A 17,453-nucleotide genomic window follows, 5' to 3' on the forward strand; every position below is an offset into this window, starting at 1 on the left:
TCATGATTGTTCTAATACACAGCAAAACTTCTAAGCCTATCAGCCAAGAGTGTAATGAGATTTGTCATGAAATGCTTCTGGGCCAGCCTGTAGCATGGCGCTTAAGGTGGCTAGGCTCCCATGCCTGAATATTTGGTCTGAATCCCAGACCTGGTGGCTTAAAAAGCATACCAGACACATGTGCATACATGCCCCAAATCCCCAAATGAGGGAGAGAGAGAGGAGAAAAAAAAGGTGGTATGACCACGCCCCACTGGGGTGTACTTATTTTCTTTATCTCTCTCTGCCTTTCTGACAACTGCACAAGCCTTGGCAAATTAAAAACAAACAGGCAAAAAATTCTTCTTAGTGGGTCAGGACATAAAGAAGATGATGTAAAGGAAAGCTTGCTTGTGTAGAAGAAACTCTGAAAGCACACAGGAAGACAGGGATCCCCCACCTTGGGCCTCAGGTGGCGGGTGAGAAAGCGAGGCTCATCTGTGTTTGCAGCCACTCCCCATTGCTTGCACTGCTGCCTGGGCTCCACCTCCTGACATATCAGAGGCAGCACTGCATTCTCATGGGAATGTAAACCCTATTGTTGTGTGACTATTTCATTGTATATTGCACTGTGGTAGTGGTGGATATGAGGTGCATAGTGTATATCATGCGCTTGGGCCTTCCTGGGACCAGCATCCTCTTCTAGGATTGTCTCCCCAGAAGTCTGTCCCTGGAGCTAAGAAGGTTAGAGGCCATTGCAGTAAGGCATAATACTAAAACTCCATAAAACCTCCTTTATTGACATTTAAAAGGGCCCAAGGAGCCAGCGAGGTAGTGATACAGCAGCCTCATGACCAAGGAAGGAAGGGATTTCTCAGCCAGACACCAGCATGGCTACAGCTGGCTAGGGTTCAGGCATTTTGATAATGAGAGTTGGTATTTGGTGCCCAAACTCAAAATACAGTGAATGTCTGCACTGTGTATGTGCTCTAATGTCAAGACGCAAGTCTATAACTTCAGAGATTTCAGTATTGGTGTTTATTAACTTATTTCCCTGTGTGCACTTGAAGAGGCAGCATGAAACCATAGAAAGAGGCCTGTGCTTAAGGAAGAGGCCAGTTCGAGCCCAAGCTCGCTCTGTAATTCCTTTGCCATATGACCTCTGGAGCATCACTGAACAGAATACTAAGTCTCCAACCATGAGAAATACCAATTTTCACCTGAATATACCACACAAGGCCACTGTAAAAGATAAGTGCACTAATTAGACATTAATTTCTAATTAATTGGAAAATGTTTTATGGGCTTTGAAGTACATGTGCTTTTTTTTTTTTTTTTTTGAGAGGTTTTTGCTATAGGGCTCGTGCGCTCGCCAGACAGACAGAGAGAGATAGACAGAAACAGAAAGCGAGAAACCTCCTCCCACGGGGGATGGTCACGCCGCAATCCCTTCTCCTCCATTCTCCTCTCAGGACCTTGGGCACACATGCACATGCACCTGGCGTGAGTTTAAGCCACCGGGTTCGGGACTTGAACCGTGGTCAACTACGTGGGAGTCCAGCGACATAGCCATTAACACTAACTGCTGGTCCCTAAAGCACATGTACTTAAGAATACTGTTAGCTAGTAAATGGTTTCTGCAGGCCCTAGGAAGCCTGGCTAACAATAAAAACAAACAAATCTGAGTTAAAACATTACAGACTGCACAATGGGAGAAAATATACCTCACAGAATCACTCTTGCCAAGTGAATTAACAGAAACAAAAGACCAAATAGATAAAAACAGTGACAAGTCCTGGAAAGGAAAGTAGATCAATACTTCAAGGAGTTATACTATATTAACTAAAATGTCCAGTTTTCAGTGAAAAATGATGAGACACCTCAAGTAACATGAAATGTGACTCAAATATGGGAAAAATAAGCAAGTAGTAGAAACTGTCTTTGAAGGGAGCCACATGTGGACTCAGCTAAGACATTGAAGTAGCTATCATAAGTACGTTTAAAGGACTAAACAAAACCGTACTTCTAAAATTACAGAAAGGCATAGTGATGATGAGTTAACCAGAGAATACCAACAAAGAGATAGAAGCTATATATTCATAAGTTATCAAAAGAACCAAATGGATATTCTGAAGTTGCATGAATCATAATCAAAATGAAAAATTCATTAGACAAGTTCAAAAGTAGATTTGAGAAAAAAAAATCTGTGTACATGAAGACAGAACAATCGCAACTATAAAGAACAAAAAAAAGTACAAAGAAAAGAACTGACTCAGAAATGTTGAACATCAAGTTCGTAAGTTATGTTTTTCTTTTCTCAGCTTATTTAAAAAGTGATTGGTTATCTTTAAATAGATAGAATATATCTATCCTAGAACACATAGAAATATGACGATATAATGTGATAGTAACAATACTAAGAAGGAGGAAGGAATGGAGCTGTATTGGAATAAGAAAATGGCAGACGGTAATTTGAACCCACGGGAAACTATGATGACAACCAAAAACACTGAATGAAAAGATCAACATACATTAAAATACTTCTAAAAAATATATTTGTGCTCTCTTTTCTTCTCTAGTCTCTTTAGAAGATGGAAGTTCACAGTAATCTCATATTATCCCTGTTCCAAGACCCCTAGTGCAGGCCTGCAATCGCAGATTGTACTGAATCCTATATACGCTATGCTTTTTCTCAGTCCGATAACCGCGATAGCCACCAAGTGACCAATGAGTGGGTAGTGTATACAGGGTGGATATTTCAGACAAAGAGATTATTTAGGTCCTGAGCAGGGTGGAGAGGGATAGTGAGAGTTCATCATGCTACTCAGTGCTATTTTGCTACTCAGAATGGCACCCAATTTAAAATTTTTAAATACTTATTTCTGGAATTTTCCATTTGCTACTTCCATACTGCGGTTGACATTGGGTAACTGAAACCACAAAACCATGCATGTGTGTGTGTGTGTGGGGGGGGCTAATATATTTGAACAATAATTATAACATTGTATTACTGGGTTTGCAACATATCCAGATATAATATGCATAATAACAGCATAAAAAGGGAAGAGGAAATGGAGCTATATAGGAATAAAGTCTCCACATCATAATAAAATTAAGTTAATATAATTTTTTTTTTTGGGCGAGGTTTTCGCTATAGAGTGCTCACCAGACAGACAGAGAGAGAGACATAGAGACAGAAAGCAAGAAATCACCCCCCAGGGGGGATGGTCACGCCGCAATCCCTTTTCCTCCATTCTCCTCTTGGGATCTTGGGCACGCATGCACATACACCCAGCGTGAGTTTTAAGCCACCAGGTCCGGGATGCGAACCGCAGCCGACTACGTGGGAGTCCAGTGACATAGCCATTACACTAACTGCTGGTTCCCAAGTTAATATAAATTTTAAGTAGTATCAAGATAACATTATACATCATAGAGCAACACCTAAGAAAATATCTTTAAAAATACTTAAAAATTGGGACCAGCAGAGGGTGTAATGGTTACATTGTTGTACTCCCATATGGCCAACCATGGTTAGAGTCTCGCACCCAGTGGCTTGAAACACACAGCGTGTGTGTGTGTGTGTACAAGCCCACTATCCCAAGAGGAGAATGGTGGAAGAAGGATTGAGGCATAGTCACCCCCCTGTGGGGGGTGACTTCTTACTTTCTTTCTCTGTCTATATCTATCTCTCTAGCAAGTGCATGGCAAAGATCTCTCTTAAAAAAATTCTTAAAAATCACTAAAGGAATTAAAATCCTTTAGCAAAGATCTCTCTAAAAAAATTCTTAAAACCACTAAAGGAGTAAAAGTGGTACACTAGAAAATATTCACTTTAAGATAAAAGGAAGGGAGCCAGCACGTGGCATGATGGCTAAGGGGTTGAACTCCCACTTGCTGACTACAGTTCGAGCCCCAGACCTGGTGGCTTGAAAATCATGTTGGCATGTGTGTATGTTTGCCCCAAACCCCAGAAGGAGAATAGAGGAGAAGGAACTGTGACATGGCCATACCCCTAGGAGGTGATTTATCACATTCCCTCTGTCTCTGTCTGGCAAGCGCACGTGCCCTATGGCAAAGACCTAAATTAATTAATTACTTAATTAAGGTAATAAAGGAGAAACAGATGAATAAAGTAATTGTGAGACACGTAGAAAACCAAAGTAAAGAGGCAGACATAAACCCAGCCATGTCAACAATGACACTAAACATGAAGGAATTACACAATCTCTCAAAAGGGAGCAACTGCAAGACTAAATACAAATCCAACTATGTTCATTTAATGGAGACATACTTTATGGTCAAAGATAAAACTAGGTTGGAAGTGAAAGAACAGAAAAAGATATACATACAAACAGGAGCCATAAGACACTAGAAGTGGCCATATTTATAACAGACGAAAAATAAATTAAGACAAAAACAGGTAGTAGCTAAAATGAGGACTATCTCCTAGTGATAAAAGAAAAGACCAAAAAATTATAAATGTTGAGTCATCAGAAAAGTCATGACATATTTTTCTAGGCACATTTTTTTTTGTGGGTATCAAACTTGTTTCTTTTTTTAATTTTTATTTATTTATTTTTTTATTTCAATTTATTTATTTGCATTCATTCACTGTACATCATTACAGCATACAAAATGAGATTTTCCATCCAGAGTACACTGTATATTGTCTCAATCAAGCACATCAACAAACATGTTATTGTCAGCAAATGATCTTCCATTTCTTGTTTTCTGTATGTTTTGCTTTTTCCCCCCCATCCTTGATTCCCTATCTCTTACCCTCTGCCATCTCCCACTCTCCTCCCACACTGTCTAGGCACATTTTTGCAAAAATGTCATGACTTTTCTGATGACACAATATATAGGAACCAAATAACAAGGCCCATATAGTGAAGTAAAAACGGACAGAACTGGAAATACATGAAGAAAATGTAAAATAATCATAATGGTGTCAACAATGGATAGAACTACACAGAAAATCAACACAAAAATAGCTGACTTGAACAATCACAAAAGTCATCACACCTAATAGACACCCACAAAACACCCAACAACAGCAAAATATGTATCACAAGAGCACATGGAACGTTTTTGAGGATGTACCACTTAGTGTGGGCCATGCAAAACTCAACATATTTTAGATTATTGTAATCATACAAAGTATGTCCTCTGAACATAATAGAATTACATTAGAAATCAAGGACAAGGAGAAATCTGGCAAATTCCCAAATACGTGAAAATTAAGCAACATACACCTAAATAATCAATGGTCCAAAGAAGAAATTACAAAATACTTGTATTTTTTTTTTTTTGAGAGATTTTCACTGTAGGGCGCGTGCGCTCGCCAGACAGACAGAGAGAGACATAGAGACAGAAAGCGAGAAATCACCCCCCAGGGGGGATGGTCACGCCGCAATCCCTTCTCCTCCATTCTCCTCTTGGGATCTTGGGCATGCACGCACATGCGCCCGGCGTGAGTTTTAAGCCACCGGGTCCGGGACACAAACCACGGTCGACTACGTGGGAGTCCAGCGACATAGCCATTATGCCAACTGCTGGTTCCCTTGTATTTTTTTTTAAGAGAGAGAATTTTGCTATAGGGCCTGTGTGCTGGTCAGAGACAGAAGAGAAAAATCAACCCCCAGGGAGGATGGCCATGCCGCAATCCCATCTCCTACATTCTCCTCTCAGGACTTTGAGCATGCCTGTACACATGCACAGCATCAGTTTTAAGCCACTGAGTCTGGGACTTGAACTATGATCAACTAAGTGGGAGTCCAGTGACATAACCATTATGCCATCTGCTGGTTCCAAATACTACATATTTTAATAAAATACTTTGAACTAATGAATGAAAATGCACTATGCCAAAGCATATGTATGTAGTTAAAACAATACATTAAGTTTATGGCTACAAATAACTATAAAGAAGATCCCAAATTAATAATCTAGTTTTCTACATTAGGAAATAAGGAAAAAAAAAAAAAAAAAAAAAAAGGACTAACTAAGCCCGGAGCAAGCAGGAGAAAAGAAATAATAAAGATTAGTGTAGACAGTAGAGTGACTAGAGGCAAAATAATTTATTATTTATCTCAAAATAGTGAAGAGAAGAGAATTTTAAATGTTCCCAACACAAAAAACTCAGGCAAGAAAAAGAAACAAAAGGCATCTGGATTAAAAAGAAGCAAAGCTCTCTCTGTTCACAGACAACATGATCATACACACAGAAAACCCCAAGAAATACACTAAAATGATGAAAACTAATAAACAAATTCAGCAGGGTTACAAAATACAAGAACAATATACAAAATGAATTGTGTATCTATACACTAGAAATAGAGAAATCCAAAAATAAAATTAAAAAAAATTCTATTTACGATAGCATCAAAAAGAATGAAATGCACATAATTAAACAGAAGAAGTATAAGATGTGTTCATTGAAAACCAGAAAACATTGTTTTAATTAAAGATGTAAATAAGTTAAAGGACATTCCATGTTCATGAATCAGAAGGTTTAATACGGTTGAGATGGCAATATTCCCCAAACTAATCTACAGGGTCAACAAAATCTCCATTAAAACCATAGCTGTCTTTTTTTTTTTTTCTTTTTATATACTTCAGCAAATATCCAGAGGCCTTCCCTGCCAATCCTGGAAGTTCAGGCTAAGCTGCAGAGAGCAAGGATGGGGAGGGCAGCCACCACGATAGGCCTGTTCTGTTTTATCCTTACAGGAATGGACAAGCTCTGCTAACATTCACATAAAAATGTGAGAGATCTGGCATAATCACCCTTGGAAAAGAAGAACAAAGTGGGTTGTCTGCCTTCTCAGTTTCAAAGTTTACTGTAAAACTACAGTAATCATGGCAGCATGGTACTGGTATAAGGAGAGACATCTATTGATAGATAAATAACAGAATTTAGAGTCCAGAAATAAACACTAACCTTTACAGTCAATTGCTTTTTGAGAAATGTTCTTATTCAATGAGGGAAAAAGATTCATTCCAACATAGTGTTTCTACAACTAGATATCCACATTCAAAAGAATCAACTTGGAGTGCTACACTACACCACACAAGAAAACTAACTCGAAATGGGTCATAAGCTTAAATGTAAGAACCAAAACCATCAGCTCTTAGAAAATGATATCAGGCTAGAAAATAACTTCTTAGACACCACATCAAAAGCCCACAAGATAAAAGAGAAGACAAATAAGTTGGCCTTAATCAAAATCAAAAAACTTTTGCTCTTCAATGGACCACTGAAACCCTGAAAAGAAAACCCACAAACTGGGAGAAAATATTTGCAAATCATACATCTAATAAGAGACCTGTATCCGGCATACATAAAGAACTCTTAGAACTCAAATCATAAAAGACAAATAACCTAATTAAACAATGGGCAAAGTATGTGAACAGACATTGCTCCGAGGAAGAAGTACAAAGCACATGAAAAGTTGCTCAACATCATTGATCAGCAGAAAAATGTCATGTTACTCACAACTCCTCGCCAGCAGGGCAGTCATCGCCACGGTAACGGGGCAGCACGGTTACTGCCACGGCACACGGCCGTGCCTTGGAGCCCTCGCGGTCTGTGATCTCGGTAGAAACCAGCACTGGAAAGGAAAATGAACCAAGTGGGCTCCAGAGATGCTTGTTCAAACACCGACAGCAACCAAATGGCATTCAGTCCTGGCAAAGCTTGGGACAAGATGGTACTACAGGCTGTTTCCCAGCCCAGCCCCAGCTGCCCACACTGTTGGTATGAGCAGGTCAGTGAACAGTCTCTGTGAGCAGATCTATCTGCCCAGGGAGGTGGTGATGCTACAAGCAGTCTCAAAACAGAGCAAGGTATGGGGCAAAGGCAGCTTTTTCCCTCCTGGGAGACCTCACACACAGATATAAGTAAGATGTGAGCACCAGAACAAGGCAGACAGGGACGACAGAGGTGTCACAGGGAGCTGACAGGTAGAAGCCACCACTGTGTGCTGTGGCGGGAGTCTGGCAGAGGGTCATCCACTCACTGGCCCTGCAGCAGGCTGCTGCAACATCAGGCACTGTGATAGGCAGGGCATACCTGTCCTCTCACCTCCCGCTCTCCATCCACTGAACCATGTTGCATGTTGAAGCAGGGGTGAGGCCTGGGGTACAAGTATCCTAAGTGTGGAACATGGCTCTGCCATGGAGCAATACGGATTGGGGTACTATTTTAACTGGCTTCTAAATGATGTATAGAAATTTAACAGGCCTAGAAAAAAAAGTGAAGAAGCATTCTGACAGAGAAGTTTGCTTGAAAACACGGGAGCATGGTAGGAGGTGGCTGTTCTGCGGACCTAGGAGTATATTCATGTCAACGGGGTGTAGTGAGACCTGCAGGTGAGGCCCAGGTGCAGGTGAGGGCCCAGCAGAAGGACCTCAGGTACAGTACAAAGAATCATGCAGGAAGATCTCTGCAGGGCTATCCCAGGTGTCTCCATAACAACATCCTCAACCTGTACCCAGTGCTAAGGATCGAGGACTTAATCTTAGAGGCCAGTGCTTTTCCAGACACAGCCTATCACCCTGCATTCTCGTTCCTGGGAAGCTTGTCTATAAGTTCTGGGCTACACCTTCTGCCCCGGATTCTGTATCAGTTGATATGGATGGAACTAAATGCTGCATTATTATTATTATTTTTTAATATGGGGTCTTACCATGCTGTGATCCTCCTGTCTCAGTCTCCCAGCTAGGACTACAGGTATGTACCACCAGGCCCAGTTTGGAACTTGCAATTTTAGTAAATGCCCACCACCTCCCCTTGCAGGTAATGGTGGTCAAGATGAATCAAGATAGAACATGTAAGAGTACGAGCAGGTGTCAGGTAAGATTCTATTTCATTTAATGTGATGACCCTTTGTCATACTCATTTATGCAAATGATGGGACACGATAAGGTGAGTATTATATATCCGTTATGTTGTATGCCTTTTTCTTATGCCTACCTTCTTATACATCTTGAATTCTGATGCTTATAAGAATTGGTCATACCAATAGATGCAATTGTAACCAAATACCAGTCTATGAACACGTAACCGTTAACCCTGACACACCCCTCTGGAAACTGGGCTCTACAAATTTATATTCCTTTTTCTGACACAGAGCTGAGGCCATGAACCAACCCCCTCTATTTAGTCATCTGCCCAGCCCTGTGGTCTGCAGTGCCAAGTAGACAGAGGCTCCATGTACCACTCTGGTGACAGGCATGCCAGGTCTGGGTATAACCAGCTGCCACAAGAAGGGTGTCCATCACGGCTGGGGCCTCCTTGTCTTTGGGCATGTCCTTTTCTGACCCAGTTCTTAGGATGAGTCCCTGGTTTCATGTCCAACACAAGAAGTAGAGGAGCTGGGAGTGAGTGTACGTTTTAAGAAAATTCTCCAGAAGACAGAAAGCTCAATTTTAGTGTTTAAGGATTTATCAGGGCAGGCCATGAAAACCCCCTGCAACCTTCTGCCAACATCTATGCACTGTAGTCTTGTTGCCCAACTTCTAGAAACTGATGGAGTAGATGGGAGTGAAAAGTCCTTGTGATCCAAAGCAGAATGCAGTTACCAAGATCACCACACACACTGCTCAGAAAATGTGCACTTAGTTTAATTCACTCGAACCTGGAAGAAGGTGTTAGTGTTTCTAACTGGGGACAACAGCAATGTTTCAAAAAGAAGAAAGCTTATATACACCGTAAGGGAGAGGTGTACAAAAAATAAGTCAGGGAGGTGAACAATTCAGACTGTGTGGCTGAAATCAAAGAAAGTTTGAAGTTAATGACTTTCAACTCTGAGTGCACATTGGAATCACCCAGAGTTAAAAAATAAAAGAAAAATAGTGGCCAGCAGATGGCGTAGTGGTTACATTGCTGGACTCCCACATGGTAGGCTGCAGTTCAAATCCTGGACCTGGTGGCTTGAAACTCGTGCCAGGCATGTGTGTGTGCATGCTCAAAATCCCAGGAGGAGAATGGAGAAGGGATGATGGTGTGGCCATTCCCCCATGGAGGGTGATTTCTCACTTTCCCTCTCACTGTCTCTGTCTCTCTCTCTCTGGAGAACACATGCATCCTAAAGCAAAAACAACTAAAAAAAATAAAATAAAATAAAATAAAAAATGTCACCCCAGAGATTGTAATTTGGCCTACCTGAGGCTTGCAATATGCAAAAACTTCCCTAAATGGCTGCATCCCCAGCAGGCTCTGTGGAAGCAGTTCCTAAGAGCTGGTTTAGAACTAGGCAGGACTTTGGGGACAGATAGAGGGGAAGGCTGGTGACATCATGAGTCCTTCTCATGTTGGGGTTGTAACACACAAATTTGAAAGTCCTGAAAGTCCTTTACCCCTCATGCTTTTCCTGGGGAAGGTTCTGGCTTTGGTGTTTTCTATAAAAATGAAATTCACCAGACAGGACGTATTTCATGAGTAAATAAGGGATGTCCTGTTCTTAAACATTTAATTCTTACAGGAAGAAAACTTTGGCATTTGATCATTTACATTATGTATAAGTTAAAATTTAAGACATAAAAGAATCTATTGATAATCTATTCTTTTTGCACTAAAAGATATCTAATCAACCTAAACAGAAAAGCATTAAATGTATCAAGGCAAATAAATAATTTTACTTTGTAGACACATCATGTTAATAAGTTTGAGATTTTGAAAGCCAGGAAAAATTGTTTCGAGCTCTAAGTAAGCACAGCGATCTCACTCACCCTGTGACTTACCTTTGTAACCATCCGAGGGCTCCCCAGCTGGCAATGCAAAATAGAGCTGGGCATCTCTCCCATAGTACAAAGTGTGTTTGGAGACATTTCCTATCTGGTAACTGAATTTGTAGAGGAAATCCTACAACCCAATTCACAGGGAGAAGTGGGTATAGACAAACACACCGTGAATGACATCACCACAAACACCCCTGCGGGTAGCCCACATGGCAGCTGCAGGCAGGTTTCCAGGAGGCACAGGATGAGTAAGAGTTATGTAGTGTCTCACTGTGCAGCAAGTGCCAGGGCCTCCCTACCCTGCTGGACTTTCTGGCTCAGAAGTCCAAAGGGCTTCTACAGTGGGGATTGCCTACTTGGGGTCTGCTTACCCTCCTCACCCTGGAACCTCCCCACAGCCACAGACCAATCTGTCATAGATCCCTTGGGGTGAAAGGGACTCAGTTATACCTTGGTGTCCCCACCACTGGGCACAACTAAGACAAAAGCAGGAGAGAAAGGAGGAGGTGGGACCTATCTCAGAGTTAGAAGCAAAAGTTGCTGAAACATGGCCTTGAGTGAAGGCCAGGGTGTGGCCCCTCCTGAAGAACAGAGTGGGTGTCAGAGGAGACCTGGTGGGACAGAAGGTGGGGATAAGCTGGCATCCATGCTGAGAGGACAGGGAAGACAGTGCCAGGATCACAATGTTTCAGCCTCCTGCTCTGCCCACCACTGACACCTTCATGAGACAACGGTTGCAAGAAAACCACAGTGACCTTCCCACTGCCCATGAGACAGGGATCGAGTCCATGTGGGGACCAGTCCTAGGATGAGTTTGGAGGACTGCACTGGGCCTGCCTCACAGGCACAGCAATAACTGAGTACTTGGCCTCCTGTCTGGGGAAAGGAGGCCTGTCTCCTCCTGAATTGGGAGCCCCTTTGCTTTGCTCTCATTGTAGACAGGGTGTGGGAGCCCCGCTCACGCCTATGCAACCTCCAACAGTCAACAGCAGGCTGAAATCCCCATACAGAGGTCTTACAGCTTCTCATGTAAGACACTGTCTTAATCAGGAGAGGTCTTCGGGCTTCCAGGACAGACTTACCGGGCGTCCTGACATGCAGAAGACACTAAAGATAGTGTGCGCCTCCAGGCCCTGGTGGGGCTGCACCTGGCAGGCCACATTGCTTGGGGTGCGGTTGATGGTCAGGTAGAGCTGAGCTCGGCCTACTAAGCTTTGCCTTGAACCTGGAGAGAAATGGAGGTTTCATCCTGAGGGAGAATTACCGTAGCACAGGCCAACTTTCTATAACACAAACCTTACAGTAGGGCTTCTCAAGGGACACAGCAGCCTGAGAATCACCAGGAACTTGGTAGACATGCAGTGTTTGCAGGCCCGCCCAGCCCTGTGGACTCAGAAATGGAGAAGGGGGGCTGCTAGCTATGATCCACAAGCCCTGCCAGGGACTCGGATGTACAGGGGAGTTTGAGAACCACTGCCACATAGCTTTCATTAATCGCAAACACTAGCTGGGTGTGTACTAAGGGCAGCCGCAATCTCTGGGAAGATGGAATAATTCCCTAGCAGGAGGCAGACAACCACCACGCTGCGGAAGTCAGAGTCTAAGGGTGAAGACACTAACACACATCGCCCAGCAAACCATGCTTGCCCCATGTGCAAACAGAAGTGCAGCTGAGCTGAATGTGTGGCGCTGATTCAGGGTTATATTTTATCTTTATTTACTGTATTAACAGAGTAAACATTTTCCATGCGGCTGCATAATGTCCAAAATCCCTGTTGTAAATAGCTGTATGACATTCCGCTGAACAAATACACCCTAGTATGGGTAACTATCATTCCCCAATGATTAGACATTTTATCAACTTTCCATGTTCTGTTATTATTAATCACTGCATAATGATTATTCTCATACTTAATATTTTAAAATTTGATGTGTTTTTCTTGAGGTGCATTATAGGAGTGAGATGTACATGTCTAATTGTTTAAGATCTTGATAATTATCATTATAGTAGGTATCATTTATCCAGCCTCTCCTACGTATCAGGTGCTTGGTTATTGGATCATCGGGAAAATCATGACACATTTTTGCGCAGAAAAACAGAAAAATACGTCATGATTTCCTGACGACCTAATAGATCATTCATGGATTATCTCACTCAATAGTCACAAACTGACCAGGAAAACATGCACAAAATAAGACACATTCGAGCAAGCAGTCTTGAGGTATGAGTTGTAAATTGAGTTAAAACAAAAAACAGTCATGGGGGAAAGAATGGGCATTTCAGGTGAAAGAACTGCAGGGAAAGCCAAGGAGGTAGGGGCAGAGGCAGAGCAGGCTGAGCAGGAGACCTGCAGCCCAAGCTTGCCCTCTGGTGGCCAGCTGCAGACCCTGCAACAGGTCCTGCGGGCCATGCAGAGGTATATAAACTTGACACATGGGCGGATTTCAGAGGCACAAGAGAGAAGGGTCCAGGTGAGGGGCAGAGGCATTTGTTAAACAAAAGCAAACCCTGCCCTCTGTTGCCAAAGCAGGGACCCAGGATTAATGTCCAAGATAGTAGTGAGAGAGAGCAGTGCTGTTACAGAAACAGGGTGAATCTTCTGGAGCCCTGTCTACCAAGGTTTCAGAAGAAAATTAACCCTGTGTTTCTTCCTTGGCTGACGTGAGAGTTAACACAGAAAACAAGATCAGAAATGCATGATGGACTTGAATGAATCCAGAAAGGGGGATGTCGAACCAAGCCTATCTGGAGACATAAAGTGTTGAATACTCTGCTTGCTGCATGGAACTAAAAGCCTCGAAAAATGAGAAGAAATGTCTAGAAGTTATGCCAGAAGGGGATGTCAGATTGAGCCATGAAAAGGCAAGAAGGAATGTGGGAACTGAAAAGGTAAGAGTGGAGTGAAGTTAAACATACATCGACCCTACAGAACAATGCCAAGAACACTCGGTGGGGCTACGATAGAGAGAGAGATTGTGACAGATTCGCAGGAAGGAAAGCAATTTATCCAGTCTCTAGAACAAATAAAATACACATGAAATTAAACCTTGACCCTGATGTAAACTACCTGCTTCTCCTGTCCTCCACCCTGAGTAGGCAGAGGTGAGCCTGGGGTCAGCAGGCTGTCATGTCCAGGAGCTGGACCACCACTCTCTGGTTTCCTCACCCTAAGTCCATGTGTCAGCAGAACGTACCCACAGATGCCTGCAGGACGTAGGTCTCTCCAGGGCTCAGCGAGTAGGGCTTTATTGTCACAGTTTGCCCTGTGATACCTACAGAAAAGGATGGCAGCATGGAAACAATGGTCAGAAACAGGAGGTCTGACAGGGTCCCTGAGAACAGCTTCTGCCCCCACTCCAGAGAAAAGTTAAAGTAGGTATTAGTTAAATGTGCTCTTGCTAATTGGAATTGCCATTAGGTTGTTGGTTACCAGCCTTCTTCAAAGAGCTAAAAATTGATCCCCAGGCTTCCCTGACCTAAGAGAAACAATACTGAGGGTAGGCCAGTTGTTCTGGGCTCAAAGATCAGTTTTGTAAGCAGGAAGAGAATTCTGGAAAAAGCCTATTTTCTGTGTTTATAATTAAGTTTGGTGCTTAATTTGGCTATTATTTATAAATTTGGTTTATCTGTGATGTGTGATTAAGGTATTTCAAACCAATTTTTAAGTCTTGGCAGAACACTGGCTATAAATATTCTTAATCTGGTTGTAACTAGTGCCATGGTTACAGGAAGACTTCCTTAGCAAGGAGAGGCTGATCCCATGCTTCTTACTGTGAAATAGGAGAGGTCCTAAATATAAAGTTGACAATCTAAACAGGGCAGCTTTCAAACATCATAATGTTAAGGTAGTACTCCTCTGCAATATTAGGTCGTTGAGAAAGTCATGATGCATTTTTACGTAGAAAAACAGGAAAATAAGCCATGACTTTCCCGATGACCTAATATTTCAGGGAAAGGGTAAGGGAGAAATCACCTAAGAAGTATGAAATCAGAGCCTCCCCAGGAGGCTGTTACTATGAAAGGTGGCAGTCCAACAAGTTGCTCAAAATTAGCATGTCTATGCTGGGGAGACTGGTTAGATACTGAACTGCTCTTCAGAAACAGTTCTTTTTTTTTTTTTTAAATAAAGAGAGTGCATGATTAATTACCAGAGAGACAGAAAGAGAGAGAAAGAGAGTAAGAGAGAAGACTGCAATGGGGCGTGGTCACATTGCAATCCCTTCTCCTCCGTCTCCCCGTTCTGCTGGGATATGGGGCATGTACATGCACCCAGCATGTTTTTCAAGCCTGTGCAGCCGGGATTCCATCCACATGGTCAGCCATGTGGGATCCAGCTCCCTTACCCACTAGGCTATGGGGACATCCCAGAACAGCTGTTTCAGTCAGTGTCCTTACCAGGCCACCACAGAAATGTGTACATAAAGGTGTTGGGGCACCAACATAGCAGCTCAGCAGTGCTTCTTTTCCCCTTATCATCTGCAAATAGGGCTCCTGGTAAATGTTAGAAGCTAATTCTACCTTTGATAAGAGTCCTGGGCTGTAGTTCACAGACGGAGAAAACATGAAGTGGAGAAGACACAACAATTCCAAATATTTGAGGGCAAATTTCTGACTACTCTTCATTTTTAAAAATTCCAAATATTTGAGCGCAAATTTCTGACTACTCTTCATTTTTAAAAATTCTTTCCATGGGGCTTGGGAAAGTCATGTCTACAAATGTTAATCCTGCTGTAAAAGACCTCTTTGGCCCAGTGATTGTGGGGTGCTCTCTACCTCCCAACCCTGGCATAGCATCACATAATATATAATAAAGTCTTCTTATCTCTGTTAAATGCACATTCTTTTCTGCTGACACTGTGTCTTTTTTGAGACAAAGGCTTGCACTTTTAACTAACGAGAATACTAAACCTACTTATAACCTGTAAGCTCTTGCTTCTTGATGTTTTGCCTTTTTGAACTAGACCAGCATGAAAATTCCATGTGTTGATCTCCCGTTTTGCTTGTCTCTCCTGGTCTCAGAACTAAATGTAAGAACTGCTATATGTCCCCTGGAGCACTTTCTCAGGGCTACTGAAGACCATGTTTCCAGGCCATATCACAGATTTGGCTATGCATAAATCTTTTTAAATATTTTTACAAAGTTTGGTTATTTTCATCAGCATACTTATCTATTAAAATAAAAAGTTAAAGGGGCCAGCCGGTGGTATCATGGTTAAGGCACTAGATTCCCACATGGAGGTTAAGGTGCTGGATAACCACATAGCCAACCACAATCTGAGTCCCAGAAGTGGTGGCTTGAAAATCATGTGTGTGTGTGTGTGTGTGTGTGCTTGTGTGTGCAGCTTCAATCCTGAGAATGAAGGAGAAGGGATTGTGGCATGGCCATTTCCCCCTGGGGGGTGATTTCTCAATTTCTCTCTTTGTGTCTCTTTTCGGTAAGTGCAGGCACCCTGTGGCAAAAACTTAAAACAAAAACGAAAACAAAATGAAAAGTTATAGAAGAAATTGGAAGCTGATATCTAAACCATTTTGAAATACTGTAAATCCTAGGCAATAGAATGTTTGTACCCAGTGAAGTGTAGCCTTGGAAAACAGCTTGGCTGACCAGGGTCTTGTGCCAGTCGACCATGAGGACAGGCACAGCTCTGCCTTCAGAGAAAGCGGGGTCCACCAGGCTATCTCCATCACCTCCGCCAGGATGCACCTCGGCATTTGCACCTGGTCCTGATTCTGGAAGGCTGGTGTTACTCCCTAAGAAGAAAAGCAGTCAATGGATGACTTTAACAGCCACAATATTCTTCTTAAAGCACTAATTCAATGTCGTTAATAATTGTTTCTAGTATTGCTAGGCCCCACGTATCTAAAATAATGTCTTTAGCAATTAAACATATTCAAGAGAAGTACTCCATTATCATATAATCAGTGGTCCGATGACATACCGACTCCTCCCTTCATGTATTCAACGTATATTACAGCCTCCTAAAGCTGAGTACGAGTGCAGGAAATGGAGACATTGCATGAATCAGATCAATGGCGTCCTTGCTAGCTAGGGTCTAATACAGAGAGGGTCAGAAAAATGAACCAGAAAACACTTCCACAATATAAAGGCAGGTAATCATGGGTAATGACGAAAAATAAGGCAGAGTATGCGAAGAAGGTGAGAGCGAGGGGAGTATAAAAGGGGGATCTCCTGAGAGGGTGGCCAGGGAGTTCCTCTCTAAGGCATGACTTCAGAACTTGAATTTCAATGAGTTCTTTGATGATCAGAAGAAAGAACTTTCCAGGCCGAGTAAAAGCAAAATCCATTGGGAATGATCTGTTGCAGGGAGGGAGGAAGGGCAAGAGGGCAGGGAAGAGACTGGAGACACCACCTGGTGTCCTAAGGAAAGTCATCGGAAGGATCGGCCAGGGAGTGACACTGGGTTGGTGGTCAGGAAAGCCCTCCAGCTGTTGTGTGGTGAAGTGACAACAGCAACACGAGTAGATGCAGAGGGAACCAGCAGTTAGCATAATGGCTATGTCACTGGACTCCCACGTAGTTGACTGCGGTTCGCGTCCCGGACCCGGTAGCTTAAAACTCACGCTGGGCGCATGTGCATGCGTGCCCAAGATCCCGAGAGGAGAATGGAGGAGAAGGGATTGCGGCGTGACCATCCCCTCTGGGGGGTGATTTCTCGCTTTCTGTCTCTATGTCTCTCTCTGTCTGGCGAGCGCACGCACCCTGTAG

The 17,453-nt window shown here is 42.7% G+C and overlaps 1 protein-coding gene across 1 annotated transcript in view; it reads right to left on the reverse strand.

Annotated features, from left to right (window-relative positions):
• The window catches only part of PKD1L1 (polycystin 1 like 1, transient receptor potential channel interacting), a 45,993-nt gene that overhangs the window by 22,131 nt on the left and 6,409 nt on the right, over positions 1-17,453 (reverse strand). Inside the window, exons 4-6 of the mRNA XM_027765710.1 lie at positions 11,808-11,950; positions 10,729-10,849; positions 7,481-7,595 (exon numbers count right to left, since the gene is read on the reverse strand). Coding sequence (XP_027621511.1) covers positions 7,481-7,595; positions 10,729-10,849; positions 11,808-11,950 — 379 coding nt within the window. The remainder of the gene's footprint in view (positions 1-7,480; positions 7,596-10,728; positions 10,850-11,807; positions 11,951-17,453) is intronic.

This window comes from Tupaia chinensis, unplaced genomic scaffold (assembly GCF_000334495.1).
Source record: "Tupaia chinensis unplaced genomic scaffold, TupChi_1.0 Scaffold139484_1, whole genome shotgun sequence".
In the NCBI taxonomy this organism is placed as follows: domain Eukaryota; kingdom Metazoa; phylum Chordata; class Mammalia; order Scandentia; family Tupaiidae; genus Tupaia; species Tupaia belangeri.